General features: G+C 43.3%; 1 protein-coding gene across 5 annotated transcripts in view; it reads left to right on the forward strand.

The window, feature by feature from the left end:
• The window catches only part of NAALADL2 (N-acetylated alpha-linked acidic dipeptidase like 2), a 797,888-nt gene that overhangs the window by 387,054 nt on the left and 392,686 nt on the right, over positions 1 to 18,148 (forward strand). For all 5 annotated transcript variants that reach the window (XM_083739414.1, XM_083739413.1, XM_083739415.1 and 2 more), the window contains one exon: positions 12,760 to 13,252. In XM_083739414.1, coding sequence (XP_083595540.1) covers positions 12,768 to 13,252 — 485 coding nt within the window. In that variant the 5' untranslated portion in view covers positions 12,760 to 12,767. The remainder of the gene's footprint in view (positions 1 to 12,759; positions 13,253 to 18,148) is intronic.

Below are 18,148 nucleotides of genomic sequence, written 5' to 3' on the forward strand. Positions count from 1 at the left end.
AAGTATAATCAGCATTGTGCTTTAGTTTCCCTTGCTGACACGGAGGGAAAGAAGGCTGGGAGTGAAGAGTCAGGGGGAAATAACATTCCATACCATGATATTTATGATGTACCTATCGTGGTGACACAACTTGAGTCATAGGCTGTGCCTGCATATTAACAAAGTAAAGGATGCCTCGTTTCTTTCAATGGTTCATGAAACCCACTGCGTTAATGCACTCCAAGGGTTACAAGTCAAGCACAGAGCGGTTGTTAGCAAACTGCCAATCTGCTTGCTCTGCCGTACTCTTACAGTTTGCTGCTGTCTCGAGAGTATACAGCGAATGCTCATACGAGGTGATTAACACGGTTCATGGACCAGGGGCTCTGGCCTGGGGACTACCATCTCCCACTAATGGAAATAAATTTTATATGCCAAAGCCACTAAACATGATTGTTAGTCTGTTTCTTCTCTCTTTCCCATCCCTCCGCTGCCAGGCACTTTAAGCAAGAATCCTTGCCGCTGCCTTTGATGATTAGCTATATTTAAAATGCTCCAAATGTGCAATTTTCCCTTTGTCGTTTTTAATTTCGGGATGCATTTGTCTAACGAGGAGCCATGAGCGCCTCACCTAAATGGAAGCTATTGTGCCTCTCTACATATGTGCAAGCGTGGGTAGGAAGATATATATCTTGAAAAATGAAATGTCATTTTGCATTTTAATTGCCACGTAGAAGAGGGGGCCTTGTTTGAAGACGTAGACTGGTGAGGAGCACAGAAATAAGAATCTGGAGTCATTAGAGCTGGTGTTTTTACAGCCGTGCTGAATAGCCCCTGTTTAAATTTTGGGGTGGAAACTTTTGGGCTTTCTGGTGTGGTGGGCATTTTCTACACACACACAAAAAGGTCATGCAACCGCGGCCGCGGGAATGTTATTAGCCCAATGCTGGAAAGGAGATAATATACCGACAGAAATGGAATGGCAGACAAAATTATTCAAGTACGCTGAGATGGCAAGATTATCAGGGAAAATTAGGAATCGTGACAACCAAAAATTTGACAGAGCGTGGGACAAATATAGACAATACCTAAAAGATCACTGTAAACACCTGAAATCTTTGGCAGGACTTGAATGACTCCTGCAATGTGACATAACTTATGGAAATAATGGATAAATAAAAACTAGATGTTATTTAATATGCAGTTAATACAGAAATGTAGAGGACCCATGTTGGGGTGGATGGAAGTCTCAATACTTCATTATACAACTTTACTTTATTTCCAACACTCTCTTTTGTGTATATTTATGTGTATATTTATGATGGAGAAGGATAACTGTGATGTGTTTTAAAAACAAATAAAGATAAAAACGCACAAAAAAGCGGGTCATAAGGTGATGTTTCAGGTTAGGTATCTTTGTTTTGAACTGTAAGTTGAATTGATCAGTTGACTTCAGGAGCAATTTATGGTGCTTGTATGTGTGTGGATGAAATCCACAAACTACACATTGAATGCTCCCAATTATACCCCCAAGGGGACATCACAAGAGGGCATTTCTACCCCCCAGGCTGGTAATTTTGAGCACAGTTAAGGAGGCAACAAAGAACCCACAGGCAGAAGGGTGCTTGTATGAGTAACCCTGACCACTTTTCTGAACAAAGGTGAAACTTACAAGGAATAGTAATAATAATTAACAGTTTTGCTTCACCTTTTCCAAACATGCCCTCCTATTTAGATCACAGTGAGTTTGCTTTGTTTATACTCTGGTGAAGAGATTTGTGAGCTGGAGGTCAGGAGAATTTTGAGGAAAGGACATTGCATCGCTGCAAAGGATCTCCTTAGAAATGATGAAGGGAATCAGATTAGTTTTGACACTGTGTGGACCACTGGCTGATTGATTGTTTTCCTTCCCATCGAGATTAGCTGTTGTTGCTGTTTTAATAAGAAAAGAGTCTTTTCTTTAAAAAAAAAAGAGGAAGGAGAGGAAAAGATCAAACTGCTTCCCTTTGCAACATTCTGAATCTTATTGCAAATGTCAGCGTCGGCCAGTGGTGTTGTCTGGGTACCAATCTGGGATAGAAGCCCATGGTTCCACTTAACTGAATGAGCAGGAGGACCCCTACAAAACATGAGGACAAATTTATCATATTTTGATACTAACTAAGAGAGCCTCCTATAGGACCATTAACTCCTGGGCCTAAATTTACTTAAGGACATCACTGGTGGCCTCATTGATGGTTTTCCATTGCTGTGCTAAGATACATATTTGCAGGCATTTAAGACGTGAAGTTTTTTAATCTCCTGAATGTATTAGTTTTTAATTGGTTTGTCAGCTAGCTCTTCTTCCTTTACAATTAGCCAGGATTTTATTATTTTAATTATTTGTAACATTGCAAACTGCCTTGATCTATTTTAATTAATAGAAGAGACAGTGTGGGGAGACTGTAATGCAATATCCATTGCCTCTGGTATCTTTAGTATCTCAGGAGCACATACAGGATTTATTTTAAATGAGTTCTCCCCCCATCCAAATTTTGATTGTGCATGAGAAGGATGACCTGGCTTATATTACCAAGACTTGGTTGGGTGAAGCAGGGTGAAGTCTTATGCCCACCTGGGTATTTGATGCAGCATCAGAGCAGGCCTGATCAATGTAGCGGGAATTCAATCCTTCAGTCTTCTTGAGTGGGAAGCTAGAGTGTTTGTGCCTTGCATTGGGCATTCAGGACAGATTAAGGATTCTACTGGTTTACTAGCAGTCCTTGCTACTGTTAACAGAGAAATCTGAGGGCTCCCTTGGACAAAAAACAAGGACACCGGCCAGGAATACCAAAGCAAAACAGCAGCCAGTATGCTTGGTCTTTATTGAAGACTGTCGCAACAGGACTCCCACCTGCCACAAGGTGGAACAAGATGGAAGCATCCAAACAAAAGAGCACCCAAACTTTTATTAGCTGCTAATCTCCATGTTACACCCCCCCAAAAAAACTACAACACTAATACATCATGGTTACATCATGAAAGGGGAGGTCTGGTGGCAGTAATCTGAGCATCCTGGACCCTGCCCCATGGTTCTCCTTGCCCTCCACCAAACACCCATCAAGTGTAACAAAAGAGATATTTACATTTCCCTGTTTCCCAGCCAAGTTAATCCCACCCTTTTGTCTTCATCTGGGTTTGTTATTCCTGGAATGGCTACCTCAGGTGCCAGGAATTATCACTCAGGCAGAGGGGTTGCTGAGTAGCTGAGCTCACATATCTGAAGTTTTCCCAGTGAGCCAGTACATAGATACATTTATCAGTGAATTGTTACATTTGGTATCATGCCTCAAAGTCCCTTTGAATAGATAGGAAGAAACTGTGATGAAGTGTTTTGTGGGGACAAATCACAAACGTGATTGTGCTGATTTTGGTAGTGGGCTGCATGTGCATGGTATCTGCTGGAGGGGCAACCCCCCCAACCTATACATAAATTCCTGCAACACTACTTAGCAGTCTTCCTTGTCTGAGCTGACAGTGGGGGTCTCGGCTGTGGTATTGAAAATGGCTAAGTTGTTGGCAGCAGTATTTTTCTAGAAAAAGATGTGCCAGAGCTTACCACGAACTTCTCCCTTAAAATGGCAATGGTGCCCACCTGAGAGGTGCCGGAACTGAGTTCTGGGGATTTCTGGCTGGAAAAAAAGCCCCCTGGTTGTTGGTCTTGGGGGATTTCAACGTTCTTGCTGAGGTCACCAAATCTGAGGCAGCTAAATATTTGCTATATATTTTGGAAAGCAGTTTGTTGGTTCGCTATGCGTTATGACACTTCTTATGTGCACATTTTGCGCAACGGTTCTTCTTCTTCTTCTTCTCATTTATTAAATTTGTATACTGTACTTCATCCGAAGATCACAGGGCGGTTCACAACATAAAAATACAAAATACATAATAAAACAAACCAATCAACCCCACCACCACCCGCAAACACATTTAAAAGATCATAGCTTGTTCAGTCAACCAAAGGCCTGGTTACAGAGAAACATTTTTGCCTGGCACCTAAAGATATGTAATGAAGACACCAGGCGAGTTTCCCTAGAGAGAGCATGAAATAAAAAAGCAGGTTTTGTTGCTGTTGTTGTTGAATGCCATTTTGAATTGAGATGGTGGACTGAACCTTTCAGAGCTTTATTAAGGAGCATGGGTTTTCTTTTTCTTTCTATCTTTGCATACAGTTTGATTCTCTTTAGAATCAAGATGGTGGACTAAAACCTTCAAGGACTTTGCTGATTTTAACCAGCTGTTGCATAACAAGCAGTTTTTGTCTATGTCAGCATATAGTCGAACACCATTTTTAATTAAGATGGCTGACTGGAGCTTTCAAAACTGCACTGAGTTTTTTGGTTTCTTTGAATTCCTCAGCAACGCTGGGTTATGAGGCTACTAGTAAATAATAATAGGAAACTGGAGTGAAATATCTGAAATTCTGTGTCACCCTTGACATTCTGGACCTCAGCCCAAAACTCGTCCAGTCTCTCCCCTTCCTATCAAGAGCGCACATACTCTTTGTGCCCTAGACTCTGTACAAGGTTTGCTTCCCAGGTCAGATTAAAAAAAGAAACCACAAGAATAGACTGAACCTGAGGGGTTTAAACTGAAAACCTGAGAAGGAAGCATGGATAGAAGGAAGAACACACTTCACGGGAAAATCAATACAGCCATGAGAAAGCCACTTCAAACAACCAAGTTTCTATAACTGTCAATACAGATTCACTTAAATACAATTTGTCTGCTTCCACGGGTGTAACATCTGCCAAAAGTGAGCATTTCGCAAGATGCCAGACTCTTCATACACATCCTAATGGGGGTTATGGATTTAGGATATATGCTTGTGTATGCACATACGTTGTGAAAATAAATATACTTGCCTTAGTTTCCACCCACAGCAGTTGTCATAGCAACCTGCTGCACCTACTTCAGCTGTCACACACCAGTATTCACTGAGAAATATATTGTATAATGGGGCGCAAGTGTGGCTTGCGTTAGTCATGTGCGGGTATCATGCATACCTGTGTTTCACGAAAGAAAGAAAATGATTACTACCTGCACACAATGGCTTCAAAATTAAGAAAACATAAATCTTGTTGATTGCAGTTAAAATTTAGATATATTTTTAATGCATTCTTACAGTAGTTTTTTGGGGGGGCAGGGGAACACCACAAGTAGTACTTCGCCTCCCTTGCACAACCTCAGCTTTTGCAAATCCTCCAAATTTAAAATAACCTATGGTATATCCATGTGTTTAGATCACATGATTGTAGCATCTCTGTCCTTCTTCCCACTGGTGGGAATCAATTGCTAGTAGCCATTGATACCTTTGCCATCCATGAATTTGTCCAACTTGAAGCCGTCCAAGTTGGTGGCCATCACATCTTCCAGTGGGAGAGAGTTCCACAGGTTAACTACACACTGCACAAAGAAGCACTCTCTTTTATCTGTCATGAATCTTCCAACATTTAGCTGTTACGTGAAAGGGATTGAAACTTTTCTCTCTCCACATTCTCCATGCTATGAATAATTTTATAGACTTTTATCGTGTCACCTCTTAGCTTTTATCTAAATTAAAAAGACCTTTCTTCATGGGGGAGGGGGGAGTCACTCCATTCCCTTGATAATTTGGGCTGAACCTTTTCCAATTCTAGAATCTTCCTTTTGATGTGAGGTGACCAGGAGTGTACAAAGCATGCCAATGCTAGTTGGTTTTTCGCCCTTGTGAGGCGATTTCAGTCTTCGTACCTGTTATACGGTATGTTTGCTTACACGGCCAGCTTGATATTTTGTGATGTGGTGGCGTGGAAATACTTTTTTATAACTAATACAATTTGTATTACTTTCTCACTCTGGCTTGGATTTTAGGGTTGAGCTGATCTTATTTTGGCGTGTCTGTTTAATTCTGCATTTCACCTAGAGAATTCAGTTTTATGAGGTGACTAGTAAAGATGAACAAATAATGACATTTCTCAGAGAGGCTTTGCAAATGCCCATGCAGGACCAACCCAAGTCATTTCACTGGCTGAGGTGGAATGGCAAAGGTCCATAGTCAAAGGTCACATTCATAATTTATATTTAAAGCATTATTAAATGACCTGAACAGTCATGTCTTCCACAAAAGCATGTTGGGAACTGTAGTTTGTTAACAACCACCACCCAACTGGCTGGGCCACACTGCGTGGCTCCCAACAGAATATTACAAACACACAGGTGTTTCTTTGGTGAAGGAAAATGTTGTAATCATGAATTAACTCACTGGGGGAAAAAAACCACTGCCCTTTCATCCTACCATCTCAGTCTGCCTAATGCAGGTCCTATTCTATACCTCCTCCAGCTACACAATTGTGAAGCTCTCCTGAAAGCATTTTTGTTAGTGCATGAATTTCCCGTGAGAAAATGAACGCTCCTTAGGAAATCTTGATCTTATTTAGAGAACCCTTTCCAATTAAAGGAGGAAAAAGCCCTCCTCTGAGTACTCCCTTTCAGTGGGAAATAGCTGCGATATGCAACATAGAAAAATGGTTATTGCTTATTCAGAGTAGCAGCCATTAAATGCAATTTTATACCATTTTTATGATATGCTTACGTGGACAGATACTTAAGCATTCTTGATTAGCATGCATCCTCCTGACCAAAATATTCCTTTAAAACTGTTGTAAATGCAGAGTGCTTGGACGCTGCCGATATATGTTGGCTTCTGTGTTTTTGGTTTTTTGTGTGTGTTGTTTTATTTTTTTGGTTTTGTTTTGCTAAGAGTCAGCACTTACAGCCATTTGATTTGACATGCTGCCGCTGCGTTCTGTTTTATATGCAGACTAGGATGAAGGCAGCTGTGCGGGAATGCTGACTTCTTACTTCCAGTGCCATAAAAATAAGCATTTTAGAGCCTTCCATGTTTGGCTTTGCTTTTGCTGTAGCATGTACGCAAAACATTTCTGAGGGCTGTCTATCGATTCCATGTGGTGTGGTGTCATGTTATGACTTTTTGAAATAGAGGTGCATAACCTGCAGCCCTCATTGGATCTCACTGGACAACAAGTCCCATCAGATTCAGCCAGCATGGCCAATGGTCAAAGATAATGCGACTTGTCAGTAAACAACAGCTTAAGGGATACCCGTTCCTTACTGCTGTTTTAAGTGGAGGCAATCCACACAAATATTGGCATCTGGGTGATCAAGGACTTCTGTGCTTTGCAGCTGACTGGATAGAAAACACATCATGGGTGGGGTGCTATTTCACATAACCGTGATACTATTCTCTGGTTCATAGTTAGACTCCATCAGCACTACACATTTAAAATAGCATCATACCACTTTAAACAGTCTTGGTTTCCCCCAAAGAATTCTGGGAACTGTCATGTGTGTCCGGAGTGCGTGCAGGAGCCAGGCCCTGTGACCAGTAGGACTTTGCTGGACTGGGGCCTTCCTAAGTTTGTTCTGAAGAGGCAAGGCGCGGCCGCACAGGTGAGACCAATTGGTCACTCACAGCACCTGGTGGCAAGAGCCGGGAAGGGATATAAGGTTAGCATTTCCCTTCGGCTCTTTGCCACAGCAACACATTTCCTGCCTTTCTGCATTTGGCTCCTTGACTCCTTGATCCTTGGACCCTTGACTTTGTGACTCCTTGCTTCTTGATCCTTGGACCCTTGACTTCGTGGCTCCCTGCTTCCTGACCCTCGGACCCTTGGCTTCTTGACTCCCGGCTCTCTGATCCTCAGACTCTTAACTTCCTGACTCCTGGCTTCTGGATGCCCGTTCCTGCTCCCACCCCGCCATCTTGCCCCCAGTCCCAATGTCCCCATCTGGGACTTCGATTGCCCATGAAAGGTGCTGAGAGTTGTTACGAAAGACCCTGATTCCCTTTCAAAGAGCTGCAGTTCATAGAGTGATTTAACAACAGAATCATAGAATTGCAAAGCGGCAAGTTCCATGGGGGTAGGTCATCTAGTCCACACACACCCCATGCAGGAATCTTTTGCCCAACATAGGGCTTGAACCCATGACCGTTAGATTAAGAATCTCATACTCTATCGGCTGAGCTATCCCAGATTGTCGCTGAATTCCCTGTAAAAGGGAACTCTGGTAATTCTGGTTATACGAGGAAAATAAGTGTCTCATTGCAACTCTAAGCACCCTTAAGCAACTACAGTTCCCAATATTCTTTGGGGGAAACCACGACTGCTTAAATTATTATGATACTGCTTTAAATATATAGCACAAATGGAACCTTGTTGCAAATTGATGTTTCCAGTGCTCTCTTTAATCCACATAAACTCTACATAAATTATTTATAAAGAACCTGAAAGCTATTTCATAGAATCATAGAATCACAGAGTTGGAAGAGACCACAAGGGCCATCGAGTCCAACCCCCTGCCAAGCAGGAAACACCATCAGAGCACTCCTGACATATGGTTGTCAAGCCTCTGCTTAAAGACCTCCAAAGAAGGAGACTCCACCACACTCCTTGGCAGCAAATTCCACTGTCAAACAGCTCTTACTGTCAGGAAGTTCTTCCTAATGTTTAGGTGGAATCTTCTTTCTTGCAGTTTGGATCCATTGCTCCGTGTCCGCTTCTCTGGAGCAGCAGAAAACAACCTTTCTCCCTCCTCTATGTGATATCCTTTTATATATTTGAACATGGCTATCATATCACCCCTTAACCTCCTCTTCTCCAGGCTAAACATGCCCAGCTCCCTTAGCCGTTCCTCATAAGGCATCGTTTCCAGGCCTTTGACCATTTTGGTTGCCCTCCTCTGGACACGTTCCAGTTTGTCAGTGTCCTTCTTGAATTGTTCCTGTTAACTAGGTCATTCTTGTATGGTTTGGAGATTCTACTATAAGAATATGTTTACTATAGGAATATAAACCAGGTCAGTTCATATGGGGAGAGGCGGGCCTTTAGTTGTTGCGGTCCTGGGCCATTTAAGGTTTTATAGATCAAAACTAGCACTTTGAATTCAGCCCAGAAACCAATTGGCAGCCAGTGCAGTTGGACCAGGATCAGTGTCTTGCCCCGGTGAGCAACCTAGCCACTGAATTCTGTACCAGCTGAAGTTTCTGAACCACCGTCCGAGGCACCCCCATTGCAGCAATCTAACCTATGGGTTACCATACCATAGATGACAGAAGGTAGGTTATCCCTGTCCAGATAGGTCACGGAGCCTCAAGTGACAGCAAAGGGTCCAGAAGCACCCCCAAACTGTGTACCTGCTCCTTCAGAGGAAGTGTAACCCCATCAAGAACAGGCAACCTCCCATCCATCCGGTCAAGGGAACCATCCACAGTCTTATCTGGATTGAGCTTCAGTTTGTTGGCTTTCGTTCAGTCCATTTACTAAGACATCAGTTCAGTATATACACTGCCTCACCTGCAGACGTAAAGGAAAACTAGAGCTGTGTGTCATCAGCATGTTGCTGACAACATACTCCGAAACTCTGGGTGACCCCACTCTGCAGTTTCATGTAGATGTTAAACAGCATGTGGGATAAAATCAAGCCTTCAAGAACCCCACGTTGAAGGCTCCACAGGGCTGAAGAGCATGCCCCAAACATCATCCTTTAGAAACAACCATCCAAGTAGGTCTGGAACTACTGCAAAGTGGTGCCACCCACACCCAACTTGGATAGGTGCTCCAGGAGGATACTATGGTCAATGTTTATTGAAAGTCAATGAGAGGTTGAGGGGAATTAACATAGACAAATTTTCCCCATTTCTCTCTTAACCAAAGCAGTTTCTGTGCCAAAACTGGGCCTAAACTCCAATGGAGATGTATCTAGAAAATCAGTTTCCCTCCTTGTATAGGGCCTTAGTACCATCACATTGAATTTGGCCGGGTAGCAGTTTAGCAGCCAGTGCAACTTCGACAAGGAAGGTGTTTTATGCTGGCAGAAGTTTGGCCCAACAAGCAACCTAGCTGCCACATTCTGTACCAGCTGCAACCTTCAGACCAAGGGTGGCCCAACACAGAGTACATTGTAGTAATCCAGCTGTGAGGTTAATGTAGCAGTATAGGCAGTATAGGCCCTGGCACTCTGGCACTCTGGGATCCAGTTCAACCGCTTCCTGCTTGCTAGCCTTGGATTCAGTGAGTCCTTGATCACCGCTATCATGCTTAAAGCCAAACCTGGTTCACCACCTCTGCCTATGATTCAGTGCCTGTTCACTGCTGGACTCTAGAGTGATGGCAATTATATTAACATTAGAGCCAGTGTGGTGTAGTGGTTAAGAGCAGAACCGGGAACCGGTTCGAGTCTCAGCTCCTCCACATGCAGCTGCTGGGTGGCCTTGGGCTAGTCACACTTCTTTGAAGTCTCTCAGCCCCACTTACCTCACAGAGTGTTTGTTGTGGGGGAGGAAGGGAAAGGAGAATGTTAGCCGTTTTGAGACTCCTGAAGGGGAGTGAAAGGCGGGATATCAAATCCAAACTCTCTTCTTCTAACATTAGGTAATTTTTTTTCAGGCATGTGTCTCCTAACACTGGTAGAGCCCAGGTGTTTGTGATGTTGATAGAACCACTTTATGAGCAACAGCAACTGGACAGGAGAGTCACTGAAGAGTTTGTGCTGGGTTTACAAAACATTTTATCATTGGAGAGTTATTATGTGCTGGTGGCAAGTCTATTAGCAATGTCATTTGGGGCATTGTCGGTGGGCGAGGACCTCCAAATGGCTAATCCTTTGTAAGGAAATAGGATTTGCAAATTAGGAGCAGTGTAGATCTAGATAGGGTGCCCTCTCTCTCTCCCTCTCTTGTGTTAACGTACAGTAGGCTGTATCTGCATTTTGGAGTATGTTGTAATCTCCTTTCTCCCCTTTTCAAATACGATTGCTCAACTCCCTCTCTGTGCTGCCGCATATAAGTAGGTTCATCCAATATGTGACCCAGAAAACGCTATCTGGAAGATGGATCTTAGATAAAGAAAATTTATTAATGTGTAACAAGGAGTGGGAGGAGGCCACGATGCGGGTGTCAGTCAGATACCCGTCACATTGAGGAGTTAATATCTGTATCTGCATTTCATTCTAATTGATGGGTCTGTCTGCTGTTTGAAAAGCGTTAAATTGCTGCTGCTTATGTGATGGAATGTCTATTGTCAAAGTATGAATGAAAACGATGTCTCGTCCCTGCAGTCAGTTTAGAAAATGATTTGTAGGGAATTGATTTTGAATGTTTAGATTAGAGGTCAGAGTTCTACTTTGAGGGTGCGCGTGTTGAGATAGAAATATGCCTGGAACTGCCACTGTCATACTCTGCCATTAAGGAAACCATTTTGCTAAGAATACCAACCAGGCAGTGACTTTGATTCATTTAAAATGGGAGAGAGACGAAGGAGGGGGGAACCCAACAAGTAACTGGAGGAGATTAAATCAGATCAGCAGGACAAATTCCAAGTAAATTAACGAGACATTCAAGAACTGCGCATTTATATACAGGAAACGAATAAAGCATTCTGTCCAGATGGAAGGCTTTTGTTGACCAATTAAAGAGAACAAAATGTCACCCTGGAAGTTTCAACATAAGCCAGCACTTCCTGACTTGGGTAGATGACTGGTAAAATGCTTTTTTATCCTCCCTGAATCATTCTTTTTACTGAGAAGCACTAGAAGCAACAACTTGCATCATTGGTCATGCCTGCCAGGTCTGATGGGAGTCAGAGTCCAAAAAACTTTGGAGGGGACCAGATACAATGGGAAGGAGCATGACAGGACACTGAGACCTCATCCTCACTTCCATTTGCTCTGCTGCTTTCACCCACAGAGAAAACCATTTGGGTTTTCCCTGGATCAACATTTACTCTAATTTAGCACTAAAGAGTGGATTTTTCAGGAGAAACCAGAGGGCGGAAGGCAAAACCATCTGGACTCATGTCTAGAAAGCATGGGTCAAGCGGGAAACCACTTGGGCTACTAACGCTTTCTAGGCATGGGGCGAGTAGAGGTGTGGGTGAGCTCTCAGATTCATCATTTCACTTATTCCCCAACAGGAGAAAGCCAGGCATAAAAAGGGATTCCCTTCTGGACAGTTCACTGTTAGTATTTTCAAACTAAGGAGGAATTTTAAATAGCGTTTCAAATGCTTGTTAGACATGCCAGTGGCCTTGACCTGATTGGCAAGCATACCTGGCAGCCGGGAGCTGATTGGCATCTTAGCAACCCCAAGATAAGAGAAGCTCTCACCCTGCACATTTTTAAATAGGGTCTTCACTTCCTCTACTCCCTTTGCAGACCTCAGCCAGAGATCCACCTTTTCTGAATTCCACTCAGTCCTGGATTTGGGTTACCCCCTAAGCAGCATACAAATCCTGATTAATAAGTGAACAATACGGACTGGACTCTCCACTTAAAAGCTTTGCTGAAAAAGGAAAGCCTTCAATAAGCCAGTGTTTCCCAACCTTGTGCCTCCAGCTGTTTTTGGACTACAATTCCCATCACCCCTTGCCACTGGTCTTGCTAGTCAGGGATGATGGGAGTTGTAGTTCAAAAACAGCTGGAGGCACAAGGTTGGGAAACACTGCAATAAGCAACAAAAGGGGCAACAGAGATGTAACAGAGGGGGGGGGATTCCAAATAAATTAAGTTACACAGTTTGGAGATTTTTAAAAATATGAAAGTTACTTATAAAAGAATACCAGATCACTACAAATCTCCCGGCATTTATGAATCTGCATCTGATCAATGCATTAAAGAACAACCTAGAACTCTGTTTAAAACAATTCATTGCCTTTGGGTTGACTTTATCATTTTAACCCACAGGTAAAAAGATGGCGTACCACAAAGTCGGCGCAGACCAGAGGGCACAATATCTAGATAGTGATGACCTCCAAGCCACTTCCCTGGAGCTAGAATGGGATATGGAGAAAGAACTGGAGGAGCCCGGTTTTGACCATTTCCGGCTGGATGGGACAGTCCATCAACAAGTAGGAATTACTCAAAACACGGACCTGGACCTGGAGCCCATCCAGCCATCAGCATCTCCCAAAGGGAGGTTCCAGAGGCTTCAGGAAGATCCGGATTACGTCTCCCATTATACAAGGCCTCCACCAAAGAGCAACCGCTACAGCTTTTGCTGGATATTTAAGCTATTTTGCACTGCTTTGAGTCTATTTATTTTGGGGGTTTTGATCGGCTACTATGGACACGTACGGTGCCCTCCTTCCCCACCACCACCTCCCAAACCAAGTGATCCTCACCTCAGCCAGGAGATTCTGAAAGAAATCCAAGCGAAGGATGTTGCACAGATTTACAGGTACGTGCGTGGTTTAAAAGCAATTGTATGATGTTGGTAAATGTATGTCTTGCTCAGTATTTTCATTAGCTGATTATAAGGAGTGGATATACTCTCTTGGTAGCTCCACCACCCTCAGAAGCTTGGAGTGCTGGTGGCCTTGGAGAGGGCATTCTCTGTGGCAGACTTTAAGTTGTGGAACTGCGTCCCCATAGAGGTGTGTCTAGCACCTTCATTATACAACTTCTCGAGAAGGCTGGATGCACCTCTGCCTCAGCCCAGTATACCTGAAGGAGCGTCTCCACCTCCATCATTCAGCCCGGACACTGAGGTCCAGCACCGAGGGCCTTCTGGTGGTTCCCTCACTGTGAGAAGTGGGGTTACAGGGGACCAGACAGAGGGCCTTCTTGGTAGTAGCACCCACCCTGTGGAATGCCCTCCCATCAGATGTCAAAGAAATAAACGACTATCTGACTTTTAGAAGACATCTGAAGGCAGCCCTGTTTAGGGAAGTTTTTAGTGTTTGATGTTTTATCATGTTTTTGATGTAAAAATTTTCGGAGACACAGTTGATGGAATCTTTCAATGATCCAGTGAGTGAGGTTTGAATTGCAGCACTGTTTTTGCAATACTAAGTTATGCTGAGTTGTCAGGTCATGGGATTGATCTGAAGGGGTTTAGGATCAACCCTAAATTTCTCCCCTTTTGATCCCAAGCCTGTCACACCTTTGGAATGCCCTTTATATGACCTTAGATCTCCAGGGCTCGGCTGAGCCAGTTGGAGATGGGAGAGATATCCTGGTCTCTCCAGCTGAGTGGAGGATGAGGACCTATGCCCCCAGCCAGTGATCCAGTGGATCCCGCTCATTTTGGTAGATCTTGATATCAGAACTGCTATGGCTCTTCTTAGTAATATAAAGTCAACACCGCTAACTTTCTTAAAATGCACAACTTTCCCACACAGTTACAGATAGGTAGCCGTGTTGGTCTGCCATATCTGAAGAAGTGTGCATGCATACGAAAGCTCATACCAAGAACTAACTTAGTTGGTCTTTAAGGTGCTACTGGAAGGAAATTTTTTTGTTTTAACTTTCCCACAGTCCAGTTTGTGAATCAAGACATTTTGCCTCCTCTTGGCATTTGCTCCTGTGAATCACGACATTTTGCCCCCTCTTGGCATTTTGCCCCGTCTTGGCATTTGCTCCTGGCAAACCGTGTTTCTTCTGAAGCTCTGCCCCTGCAGAAATGCTTAATACTAGCTTTCCAATTATTGGCTTGTGTTGAATTTGCTAATTAGTATGAAAGCATAGGCAGAGATGATTGCTTTTGTGTATTTAAGACCCCCAAAAGAGGAATTTTGAGAAAGGAGCACCCAAAAAGGGACAGTAATAGAGCTAGTCAAGCTTCGGAACAACACGGCTGAATATCACCAGAGCTGTCTGAAATGCTTTAAAAATCCAAAAGAAATGAAGAGCTTTTTGTCTCCATAGGCACTGGATTTTTCTGTCTGGTATTGCAGATGCCACACTGAAAATTACTGAGGCAGAAGGTGGGGCAGATGTTCTACTTAACTATGTGTTAACTTGTTTGAATCTTTGCTACCCCTAAACACAGAGCTAATCATAGTCTAGCTACAATCATCAACAAAATGTTCAGGGTTCCAATAAGACATGCCCTTTCCCAGGACACTCCATTGTGTTCAGCTCCTATTCCCTTCCTGGTTTTCCACTACCACCACTCACAGTATTCCATGGCCACTGAGAATGATGAGTTCTCATTGGGCTGCTTTTTTGGGGGGTGGCGATCCCTTAAGGAAGGACATTTCACAAAGAGAGCTTTCATTTTGTGGCCATCAGCAGTGCTCCCAGCAATAACACTGAAAGAAACTTATCTTCCAGTAAATGTAGATTGCCATTTATATGCTGAGAACTCAACAGTGGTGTACAAGGATCTAAATTTGTGAGCGGGTTGTCTGTATTATTCTGTCAACAATGGAGGAGAAATATTGGCAGGCTGGAAGCTGCCATCTACAGGGTCAGATTGTTGGTCTATCCAGCGCACAGTCATACCTTGGAAGTCGAACGGAATCTGTTCCGGAAGTCCGTTCGACTTCCAAAATGTTTGGAAACCGAAGCGCGGCTTCTGATTCAGGTTCCCAAGAATGTTCACAAACCAGAACACTCACTTCCAGGTTTGGGAGGTTCAGGAGCGAAAATGTCCGAGTACCAAGGTGTTCGGAATCCAAGGTACGACTGTACTGAGAAGCAGTAGTTCTCCAGGATTTCAGAGAAGGGGCATTCCCAGCCCGACTTGGAGATGTTGGGGTTTTAACCTGGGACCTTTTGCACAGCCGGGGGCTCTGTAACTGACCTTCAGCCCTCCTCCAGCAGATATGTGGGGTAAAATGATGTCCATGTCATCAGTTTCTTTGTATCCGATGCCCAAGCCAGCTCATGGTATCAGAAGAGTTCACATTATAAAACATGGAAACATATTCAAGATAATCCACACACAATTACAAAACATACTAACGAAACTTAAATAGTCATATAGATATGAATAGGCTCATCAAAAGATATCATATTAATAAATACACACAATAATTATCCACAAATAAGTCATGCCAATATGGAAGCAGAATCCAAACAATAGGAAAAGTCACTAGGTTCAATACCCGTTATCTCCACATAAGGGTTTCAGAACCCCCTGTCTAAAACCCTGGATAGCTCCCACTAGTTAATGTAGACAATACTGAGCTACATGGACCATTGATCTAACTAACTCACCATAAAACTATTCCCCATATGCCAGCCAAGGCGTAGCCAATGTGATGCCCTCCAGATGTTGTTAGAGTACAAATCCTAACATTTCTAGTTAGTATGGCTAGTGGTCAGAGACAGGGATGGATGGATTGGTTCGCTTTGAATTTCTCCATACCTAACTCTTCTGATCTTAAATTCAGTTTTCCACATTTCTGCAGCAATTTGAATTAAAATTAATTCCTCATGAAAATGAGTTTTTAGTGCATGTTTCTTTTATTAAGCACTTTTTGAATATTTTTTTTAAAAAGTCTTTTTTGTAACTTTGCCTAATATGCACATTTTTGCAAAGCAAATGCAATATAATGAATTTGTGTACATTATTTTCACAAATGCATACCTTTTTATGCACATTCCCCCCCCCCCCCACTATATCCATTTCTGTACACATTACTTAGCTGGTGAACTCCAAATGCAAAATTCAGAGATTTGTGAAAGTTTTGATTCGCATATTATTTTGGAATGTGCAGATTTGGTAGGATCAACTAAATCAAATATCGCCCCCATCCCTAGTCAGAGATGGTGGTAATGATAGTCCAGCAACATTTGAAGGGCATCTGTTTGCTACTCGACCAAACAAATGCATCCCTGCAGGTCTCTAGGGGTGTATGATTTTGTGTTCATCAGCAACGTGATGGATTTACTTTGTCCTTCATTCAGTATTTTCTTGCAGCAGGGAATTAGTGAAAATCCTAAAACGGTATGTGCATATATACATTTCTCCAGCACTTAACACAATGCACTGAAACAATTTCTGAAGGCCATAAAACACCTGTTTGTAGGTAAGAAGGAATTAGTAGGCTGTCCCTTGTGTGTGCATCGCAACGGTGAGAGGGCTTATAATGAACAGTGTTGGTTGAAGCCCAGGTGTTTCCTCCCATAATGTGATAGCATATAGAAATTGCTCCAAAGTTAAAGAGGCGCGTCAGCATAAAATGTACAGCACTTGCGACTGTATACCACCAACCCGTAAAAAAATGATGTCGCCTAACAGCAATGCACAACGTAAGAAAAGGGGTTATTTTAATTATTACTGTGATTATTTGATTAATTTATGAATCGCTCTTCATGTGGGTCTCTAAGGGAGCAATCCTATGCACACAAAAATGGGTGTAAAGCAAGCCAGCGTAAGGTTAAAAGGTAAAGGTACCCCTGCCCGTACGGGCCAGTCTTGACAGACTCTGGGGTTGTGCGCCCATCTCACTTAAGAGGCCAGGGGCCAGCGCTGTCCGGAGACACTTCCGGGTCACGTGGCCAGCGTGACATCGCTGCTCTGGCGAGCCAGAGCCGCACACGGAAACGCCGTTTACCTTCCCGCTGGTAAGCGGTCCCTATTTATCTACTTGCACCCGGAGGTGCTTTGGAACTGCTAGGTTGGCAGGCGCTGGGACCGAGCAGCGGGAGCGCACCCCGCCGCAGGGATTCGAACTGCCGACCTTTCGATCGGCAAGTCCTAGGCGCTGAGGCTTTAACCCACAGCGCCACCTGCGTTACACTGGATCAAAACCCTGCTCAGCCATTGGCTTGGCAAAGGGAAAACAAGCCTTTAAAACCGTGTTCTGTGCTGGTTTGTCATGAGGCTGAGCTAAACAGGCTTTAGCATTCAGCCTATTTCCCCCTTCTCTACTCCCTGGCTCTGAGACTTGGCACTTGCAGTCTTAGTAGCATATAGTTTTTGTTCCTATTGGTTGTTTTTGAAACTGTACTCGACCTTGCCCTGTTTTGTTTTGTTTTTCATTTTTTTCTATTCCTTCCCTCCCACTTTTTTTTGGCCATAAATTGTTACTTTTAAATTCCTACTTTGCAGGCAAAAACAGTTCTGTGTAATGTAAAAGTGTGCACTTTTCAGCATTTTGGACCTAGTGGTTATCTTTCCTTGTTCTGTTGCTCCACCTCGCCCTTGGTATTAATCAAAGACATTCTGAGGCCTGATCCTATGACGGTTCTGAGAGAGTCAGCAGTTTTGCTTAGCTATCCCTGGGGCATCCTTTGAGGAAAGGTTTTGAAGCAAACCTTTCAGAGCGAAAAGCCTCAACAGTTTAATTAGCAGTCCCTGGTAATTGCTTCAACAATCATCAGGGTTTTGCTGCTACTGAAT

The sequence above is a fragment of the Podarcis gaigeae genome (assembly GCF_964106915.1).
Source record: "Podarcis gaigeae genome assembly, chromosome: 5".
In the NCBI taxonomy this organism is placed as follows: Eukaryota; Metazoa; Chordata; class Lepidosauria; order Squamata; family Lacertidae; genus Podarcis; species Podarcis gaigeae.